We start from the raw sequence: 9,558 nt of genomic DNA on the forward strand, positions 1-9,558 counted from the left end.
GTTAACGTGAGAGAAACTGAAGCGTCCCTCAGAGCCCTTTGACGTCTCACACTCAATGTGCCTTTATGATTATTTAAAAATAATATTTAACTTTTTTTTTGGTTTGTTTAGTAGAATAGATTAGGCCTGTTGACAATAAGGCCAATATAACCAATAAAGTGATGAGTTTTTATTATTTGCTTATCTTTTGCGCTGCATCAATGATATGGCGATGTATGGATCAGAGAACTGATCACAAGCTTTGGGGAATTAAGGTTATTAATTAGAAAATTGAAATAAACAGCAAAGATATGAATTAATTTTCTTAACTTTCACAAATTTAAAATGTTTTGTTTTAGTTTAGCTGCTTGTAAGTAAAAAATTTTGCTTGAAATTTATTTTATTTTCAATTTGCAGCTGTTTTCTCTTATAAATGCATAGCGAAACAAATAATACTAACGCAAAGCGTCGGAAATTTTCCTTAGGGTGGCTTTGACATTTCTGGGAGAGCGTTTATCGCGATTCTTGTGCGTACATGTAGCAAAAAAAAACTCGAAATTCGAAAATGAAACGTAGTAAAAGCCATACACAACTACCAGGTAATTTACAGTTAAATGCAGTAAGTTAATTTTATTCATACTGTTATTAAATCAAACCTTACGGCCATATTGGTTCATTCTAAAAGAAATACTAGGGATTCACGTTTTGCGCTTACTGTTTCTATTGCTGAAAAAGTCTTAAATAAGATAAATTGAAACGTGTAATAGAAAAGACGTGATAGTTTTTTTTATAATTAAAGCGTGATTTTAGTCACATTGACTAGAAGAAAAGTCATAAAATGGTATCAAGCAAGCGAGAGTCCCCAGATAAGTTAACTAGGGAGGACGTATGTCGTGTGCCAGAAACGATATGTTTCCCGGAGGAGGAGGACCAGATTTTAAATGATTGGAGAGAAAAGAAGATTTTTGAGACATGCATGAAGCTTTCGAAGGGCAAACCCAAGTAAGCAAGACAAATTGTGTTGGCAATACATACAACCTATTGCATCATTTCATTTTGACAAATTATAAAAAAGCAGGTTACAAAAGTACACGTGGTTTTCTTATTTTATAGGTATACCTTTTATGATGGTCCTCCATTTGCTACTGGTTTACCTCATTATGGTCACATATTAGCTGGGACTATTAAAGATATAGTAACGCGCTATGCTTACCAACAAGGCTACCACGTTGATCGGCGATTTGGTTGGGATTGTCATGGCCTGCCCGTGGAATTTGAAATTGATAAATTGTTGGATGTACATGGACCAGAGGATGTAGAGAAAATGGGTATTGCGACCTACAACGCGGAATGTCGTAAAATTGTTACGCGCTACGCGAAGGAATGGGAATCGATTGTGACACGTATGGGTCGTTGGATTGACTTCAAGAACGATTATAAGACTTTATATCCTTGGTACATGGAATCCATATGGTGGGTATTTAAACAACTGTACGATAAAGGCCTAGTATATGAGGGTGTAAAAGTGATGCCATATTCAACTGCTTGTACGACGCCTCTGTCGAATTTTGAATCCGGTCAAAATTACAAGGAGGTGGTAGATCCTTGTGTGGTCGTCGCATTAGAAGCTGTTGGCTATGAAAATACTTACTTTCTTATATGGACTACTACGCCTTGGACTTTACCGTCAAATTTTGCTTGCTGCGTTAATCCAAACATGGAGTATGTCAAGGTATGCACTCAAAAGTCCAATCCATAAATTAATTTTAATCTTTCTAAAAATTTAGGTAAAAGATGTGAAAACTCTTCGCTTCTACATTTTGGCTAAATGTCGTCTTAGTTATGTTTATAAAACTGAGGAGGATTATGAAGTTATTCAGGAGTTCCTTGGTGAAACCTTGGCCGGCATTCACTATAAACCCTTATTTCCCTATTTTGCGAATCGTGGCGAACTAGTCAAAGCGTTTAAAGTGCTTGTTGATAATTACGTAACCGATGATTCGGGTACTGGAATTGTACATAATGCTCCATATTTTGGTGAGGACGATCATCGCGTTTGTCTGGCAGCTGATTTGATTACGAAGTCAAGTCCTCCTATTTGTCCAGTTGATGATGCGGGACGATTTACTGAAGAAGTTACTCATTTTAAGGGGCTCTACGTGAAAGATGCTGATAAACAAATCATAGCTTTTTTGAAAGCAAGCGGCAATCTAGTTTCAGCGGGCCAAGTTAAGCATAGTTATCCGTTTTGTTGGCGCTCAGATACCCCATTAATTTATAAGGCGGTACCATCTTGGTTCATACGTGTTGAGCATATGTCCAAAAATTTGCTAGCCTGTAGCTCATTAACTTACTGGGTTCCTGATTTTGTTAAAGAAAAACGATTCGGCAATTGGCTGAAGGAAGCACGAGATTGGGCAATAAGCCGCAATCGTTATTGGGGCACACCTATACCTATTTGGCGTTCATTGAATGGTGAAGAGACGGTGTGTGTGGGTAGCATTAATGAGGTTGAACAATTATCTGGAAAGGTAATTACCGATTTGCATCGGGAGACTGTTGATGAGATCGAAATACCGTCAGCAGTATTGGGTAATCCTCCCCTGCGTCGCATTGCTCCCGTATTTGATTGTTGGTTCGAATCGGGCAGTATGCCATTTGCGCAACAGCATTTTCCTTTTGAAAATGAAAAAGACTTTATGAGCAATTTCCCCGCGGATTTTATCGCCGAAGGCATCGATCAAACGCGGGGTTGGTTCTACACTCTCCTAGTTATTTCGACGGCTCTGTTCAACAAAGCCCCTTTTAAGAATTTAATAGCTAACGGATTAGTATTGGCAGCTGATGGACAAAAGATGTCCAAACGCAAAAAGAACTACCCAGATCCGTTGGAAGTAGTGCAAAAATATGGAGCTGATGCTTTGCGTTTATATCTAATTAATTCACCAGTAGTACGTGCTGAAAATTTGCGCTTCAAAGAGGAGGGCGTTCGTGATATAGTTAAGGATGTATTTTTGCCCTGGTACAATGCTTATCGGTTTCTTTTACAAAATATCGCCCGATATGAAAAAGAGGAGCTACAAAGTGCATCTTTGTACATGTATGACAAGGAAAGGCATTTAAAGAATTATGAAAAGTCCTCTATAATCGATGTTTGGATCTTATCATTTAAAGAATCTCTGTTGGATTTTTTTGCCACTGAAATGAAAATGTACCGCCTGTACACAGTGGTACCACGTTTAACTAAATTCATCGACCAATTAACAAACTGGTTAGTTATAAATTTGAAGATAGCTCGTAAGGAGTTTTGTTAAAGTTTTTCTTTTTTTTTTTATCATAGGTATGTGCGTTTGAACAGACGACGCATTAAAGGTGAAATGGGTAAGGAGGAGTGTATTCAATCTTTGGACACACTTTACGACGTTTTATTTACAATGGTGAAGATGATGGCTCCCTTTACACCTTTTCTTACCGAATACATATTTAAACGTTTGGTACTGTTTCAACCGAAAGACGCCGTAGGCAACATTGAATCGATTCACTACCAAATGATGCCGACCTCGAATCGCAAGTTCATTCGTGCTGAAGTTGAGAAGTCCGTTGCGATCATGCAGGCAATTATTGAATTAGGTCGTGTTATGCGTGATAGGCGCACATTGCCTGTCAAATATCCAGTATCGGAAATAATTGTTATACACAAAGATCCAAAATGCCTTGAAGCCATCAAGAGTTTAGAAGATTTCATTTTGGGAGAGTTGAATGTACGTAAGTTGACTTTAACTTCAGATAAAGAGAAGTATGGTGTTACAATGAGAGCTGAACCGGACCATAAGGTGAAATTTTATTTTAAAATTTTGTAAATTTTTTGTAATCTATTTTCTAAACGATTTTCTTGACGCATAGGTTCTTGGCCAGCGTTTAAAGAGTAATTTTAAGTCGGTTTTAGCAGCCATCAAATCTTTAACGGATGATGACATTCAAAAGCATTTGAGCAGGGGTTACTTTGAAATTGATCATCAACGCATTGAATTGGAGGAGGTTCGTATTATTTACTGCACATCCCCTCAGATGGGTGGCGGCAATTTCGAAGCTCATAGCGACAATGAAGTATTAGTCCTAATGGATATGACTCCTAACGAAGAATTACTTGCCGAAGGTTTGGCACGTGAGATCATTAATCGCGTACAAAAGCTTAAGAAAAAAGCTCATTTAATACCGACTGATCCGGTGGTGATTTATTATGAGCTAACGGCTCCTCCACAAAAGCAGGCTGATATCGAACATATTACAAAAGTGATGGAGATATACTATTCAATGATTACAGCAACTATCAAGTCAAATTTCGTTAAATACAGTGTTGATGAAGCTAAAAACAAGCGAACAATTATCAGTGAATCTGTCGATCTCAAGGGTATTGATCTCAAACTTACTATCTGCTCAATGGAAGACGTACAACTTCCATTAGTACATTGGGTTAACGTAGCATTGGCACACGATTTACAACCGCGTTACGGAAGGAGCAATAAGGCGTCTTTATTGCTTCGAGATGTGGCCACTAACGATATCCTAACAATTGAACAGTTACGCTATGAAATCGATGTACTATTCGGCTTATATGGCATAAATTATTCTATCTATATAACGCAAACTGAAGAAGGCGCATTGTCGAAATTAACTGCTTTAGATTTGTCGGCAAACGGTAAACTTTTGGTGATTTCCTGTCGAATTGAAGAGGCTGAAAGGTTTTTGAAAGAAACAAGTGCTAGTTATATGCCTTACTGCAGATTTATCAACAGAGACGGCTCAACGGTATTTACGGAAAATCCATTAGGTTTTCCTTTAGATGCGTAACTCATATATAAGTAACATTTTCATGTTTCTTTATTTTCATGAACTTTTTCTGAAAACAATTTTTTTTATTGTTTAAATTTCTATACATTTAGTGTTTGTGATAAGACACACTGGCACGGAATTAAATACTTTGCTTAATGTATATATATTTTGTGTATTTTTCATTGCAATTTAAAAATCGAAAAGCGTTAAATAAATTAAAGTTTTCTCATAAAGTTTTGTTCATACGTTAAAACTAAAATATATAAAAAATTTATATGAAAACTATAGGGTAACGAATTTTCAAAACGATAAACTTTTCGTATTTATAACTGAAGAGTCTCCATTTAGAAACTACTGTTTAAAGAGGGCCTATATTTGAAGTTTTGTCATGACTTCAATGATAAAGAGAGTACCGATGTCCCTAACCAAACGCGAAACATCTGTACGGGCTCAGTTTCGTTCATGTCTTGGCAAATCCGATTCCCATCATAGCTTTATCTGAAGAAGATATGAACTTTTTCTTGAGGTCAAGTTTAGAAATAACAATTTTGTTCTTAGGTAAAATTCGCACTTAATGGGAAATCTTAAAGTTCGAATAAAATCTTTTTTGTATAATGATATGCTGTTGTGTAGAGATATAAATCTGTTGAAAAGAAATTTCAACAAAAATCTCTATAACATCTCTATGTATAGTTGCTTAAATAGTAGAAACTTTTTTGTAGAAACGGTGAATTTCCCTTCGTCGATCTAATGCCGAAATTCAATGAATAAAAAAAAATTTCATTGAATTTTTCACAATTTTTTTTTTTTTCATTCTATGGAAAATCGACAGCAATAAGAATTGATCGAGAACTGCTTAATGAACTGTTTGTTGTTAGCTGCTTTAAAGAACATGGTTTCAATTTGCCTTTTGTTTAATAATCGTCCGTCAACTGGAGGCAATTCATGCTGAAGTCATTTTGGGTAAACGTAAAACAAACAAATCAAAAATGCTAAACATGCGCACTTTGACAGAACGGATGTGGCTGTAACGGTAACTTTGCTGTACACGAAGTTGGAAAACGGGAAACATAACGAAAGGTGCGGAATACTGAAACAGACGAATTTTCTTGCCAGAACGGTTTTAGTAAAGGAAAAAAAAAAAAAAAGAGAAAATAATTCATATAAAAATTTTTAATAAATAACATATACAAAAGAAAAATCGCAAAAATTGTTAAACGAAAAAAAAAAAAGCCAAAAGAAAAGGGAAAGAAAAATGTTTATATCAAAGAAGAAATGTTTATAAAGAAAATCGAAAAAAAATTGTAAAGCAAACGCTTCTAAATCAAAATTCTATAACAACGCATATATCTACTACATATGTGAACTTCAAAATGGGAGCGGAGCAGTGAATTGAATATATAAGGAAGCGGAAAATATGTTGTTCGTTTTCGATAATTCAATAATTTTTACGACAAATAATAATCCTACAGCCACTACGCTTCGTCAACTATAGGGAATAATTGTTTTTTTTTTTTTTTTTTTTTATCGAAAATTAAATTTTTTATAAAAGATTTTCAATTTTTTTTTGTATGTTATTTGCGTTTTTTTTTTTTTTTTTTTTTTTATAAATAACACAATGAACTCTAAACTAACATGAACCTTACTTGCATACATGTACACGCACATCTATATGTAAGTATGCAAGTGAAAATGGCTGCATAGATTGCAGGATTCTATTGTTTGGTTATTAAAAAGCAAATGGAAAAATTGCGAAAATCTTAAAACTCGAAGTGGCAAACAAACGAAAGAAAAGCAAGAGAGAGAGGGACCCTATTCGGCTTAGTCCGAATCTTCGGATACCCACCACTATTTTTATAAACAATTCGTGTACCGGACCCTGTCCGGATACGGATTTTATATTCCTTGCATTTCATGATGTAATTTGAACTTAAAAATTTTTATAGAACATAGTAAAGGGGGTGGGGAGTGTGAGGGATGAGCGATTCACATTATTTTCATTTTCGATTTCCTTTCTAGCAGCAAATGCTGGCAAATATTAAAGCGATTATTTTTATTATTATTCGCTTATTTTCGTTTAGATGTTAGTGATTTCATTTAAAGCCTTAGTTCATTAACTGTGGGTGTGTCCTTTAATCTATCTTGCGTCAACATTTAAGAAAGGCTTGTGATACTTTCATCTATTCTCGATTTACTTTAGCTGTGAGTCCGATTTGTCCGATTCAAACAGAATGATAAAATTAAGGCACCCATCCGCGATATATGAGCACAAAAGGAAAATAAGTTCGTTGGCATGTTATGAGTAACTCAACTCAAACCAGTAATAGGATTTTATTAAAGTAAGAACACCCTTGCTTTAGTTCCTCTCTCTCTCTCTCTCTCTCTCTCTCTCTCTCTCTCTCTCTCGCTCTTTCTGTGTGTTTCTTTTTAATATATATGAGTTCAAATAAGAAAACTCTTGATATGTATATATATGAAAGAACAGATGTGAGTGAATGTAAGCGGTGTAACGGTAATTTTCATGTATATGCGTAATTGTTCTCTCTTCCGTAAGCGGAAAAGTTAACAAAAACAAATACACGAATAATTGCAGAAAACAAAACAAATAGACGCCAAGTCGTCAGATAGACTGAGAAAAGTATTTATCTTAAAGTTTAGTTCATAAATTACCGATAAGAAATAGTTGAGGTTTAACACTGGCACCTGTGCTACCATCTAGTACTATAGCAGGCGGATCAGCGGGAGCAGCTGCTGCACGTCTGCCAGAAACCGCCTTAAAAAATGTTAGTAACATCGGTGCATATAACGGCCTTAGTGCAGTGGCTAGTGTCGCAAATTCATTACTGCACGAAGCTGTAACACACTCAACTTCACCGCATTTATTATCCCCTACTCATACGCCACTACCATCGGTAGTTTATGGCAGCGCAGTAATGGGAGGCAACGTAGGCTCGGTCGGAGTCACTGTAAATATCTGCAGTAGCGATAGCGGTATATCGTCTATAATATCATCGACGCCGTCGTTGACTCAAATTTCACCTCCACCGGCTTCAAATAGTATTTCATTAACGATTTTGGCGTCAAATGTTATCACCACCTCAAGCAGTAGTAGCAGCAATAATATTAGTAACAATAATGCAGGCACGAGCAGCAGCAACAGCTGCACTCCAGGTAGTGGAAGTGGTAGTGGCGGACGTTGCAGCCCTATAATAACCAATATTACGACTGGCCTAAGCAATGGCTTGGCCTCGTCATCGTGCATTTACAGTGCTGGTTCAGCTGTTAGTTGCGCTAGCCCTTCGCTTCTTTATGCCGAACGCACTTCTCCGGCTTTAAACATGATGGGCAGTGCCAAGACTAAAATATTAAGTCCTTTACCGAACTCGCCTATTGGAGTTTCTTTATCGTCGTACGTTGTCGGCAGCTCAACTGTAGCCGTGAGCACAGTTTCCCAAACATCTAGTGGCTCAAACTATTTGAACACCATAAAACTACTTGGACCAGCTGCTTCAATTGATTTGGGTACTTCGCCTCTAACACATCGTAATTATCCAAGCATAAAAGGATTTACATTTCGCCGCAGTTTTGATGATAAAATTATTACGGCCACTTCGTCGGCAGCTGCCGCCGTTAGTAGTCAAAGTCAAACATCGCTAGGTGGTCCTGCCGTATCGGCCACCTCCTACCTGACACATTTTCCTGCTATACCGTCGCACTATCATCATCACCATCATCATCATTTGCAGCAACCAGTGCCACTTAGTCCTCTCTTTAGCCATCATCATCACTCGCAACAAGCTCATTTACATCACGTCCTCCATCATCCGGCACATGCTCTACACCATCACCATCTTGGCGGCAGTGGCGGCAGTTTTCATGCCAATTTTATTGGTGGTCTTGCCTCGTCTGCGGTAAAATACTCTGTCGCCACGGGCGGTGCCGCTCTGTATGCACCCCTCACGTCTTCACAATCGACAACAAAATTATCGCATCGTGATGATTTTCTGCAACAAATTGGCTATTTGCCAACAACACGTATTTACAGCACCACTCCGTCAAGTCTGGTTGATGAAGATAAAGCTCAGCAGGATTTTCTATCTTTGTCGCTGTCGCCACCATTAAATCGACGTCGTGATATGCCTGCGTTGCGTGGTCCATACGTTAGCTTGTAAGTGATGAAAGCTATTATTTTACTTACTTACATCATCCATAAGAAGAAGGTTCTTTCTTATGGCGATTTGTATTCATTAAAAAATTATGCTTCGTCTTCATGTGCTTTTCAAATATTTTTATAAAAATTTTCGTTTCTAGCCATTAAAGGGCAATGGCGGGATAATGTTCTCATTACAAATGCAAGGTTAGCTTGACTTATGATTTTCAATCTAGACTGGCTTATCATTTTGAGTCCAGTTGATGTGTCTTCAACCGTATTGTTGAAGATGAATGAACAATTGTTAGTCATAACTAAGGCTCTGAATATTCGAAATTGTTTAAAATGCAGTAAGGAAAGTGTAAGAATTTATTTTTAAAATTCAATATTTTTCTGCTAATGTACTTATGAATATATGAACATACGTTCGTGTCTACATGTTCGCATACTAATTTGACTAATGATGATCCGTAACTTAAAAATAAGTATCTTTTATAATTTGCTCCGTAAACATTTGTATGTAAATGGATGCAATTGCTACGTACATACATATATATATATATATATATATATATATATATATATATATATATATA

The 9,558-nt window shown here is 36.6% G+C and overlaps 2 protein-coding genes across 2 annotated transcripts in view; both read left to right on the top strand.

Annotated features, from left to right (window-relative positions):
• The first annotated feature begins 817 nt into the window (after nt 1–817).
• Nucleotides 818–4,855, top strand: LOC119631809 (isoleucine--tRNA ligase, cytoplasmic). The gene is made up of 5 exons (XM_038024326.1): nt 818–981; nt 1,093–1,711; nt 1,767–3,250; nt 3,320–3,812; nt 3,883–4,855. The coding sequence occupies exons 1-5, from the start codon at nt 818–820 to the stop codon at nt 4,828–4,830; spliced, it is 3,708 nt and encodes a 1,235-aa protein (XP_037880254.1). The 3' UTR covers nt 4,831–4,855.
• Nucleotides 4,856–7,339: 2,484 nt separating this feature from the next.
• The window catches only part of LOC119644941 (SRSF protein kinase 3), a 16,215-nt gene continuing 13,996 nt past the window's right edge, over nt 7,340–9,558 (top strand). Inside the window, exons 1-2 of the mRNA XM_038044684.1 lie at nt 7,340–7,343; nt 7,501–8,980. Coding sequence (XP_037900612.1) covers nt 7,340–7,343; nt 7,501–8,980 — 1,484 coding nt within the window. The remainder of the gene's footprint in view (nt 7,344–7,500; nt 8,981–9,558) is intronic.

Source organism: Glossina fuscipes, unplaced genomic scaffold (assembly GCF_014805625.2).
Source record: "Glossina fuscipes isolate IAEA_lab_2018 unplaced genomic scaffold, Yale_Gfus_2 1, whole genome shotgun sequence".
Lineage (NCBI taxonomy): Eukaryota > Metazoa > Arthropoda > Insecta > Diptera > Glossinidae > Glossina > Glossina fuscipes.

Excerpts from the sequence above, each read along its gene's own strand:
- LOC119631809 (XM_038024326.1), top strand. The coding sequence starts at position 818 with ATGGTATCAAGCAAGCGAGAGTCCCCAGATAAGTTAACTAGGGAGGAC. Across the intron at positions 3,251-3,319 it reads ATCGACCAATTAACAAACTG|GTATGTGCGTTTGAACAGAC; the intron begins GTTAGTTATAAA and ends TTTTTATCATAG. Across the intron at positions 3,813-3,882 it reads GAGCTGAACCGGACCATAAG|GTTCTTGGCCAGCGTTTAAA; the intron begins GTGAAATTTTAT and ends CTTGACGCATAG.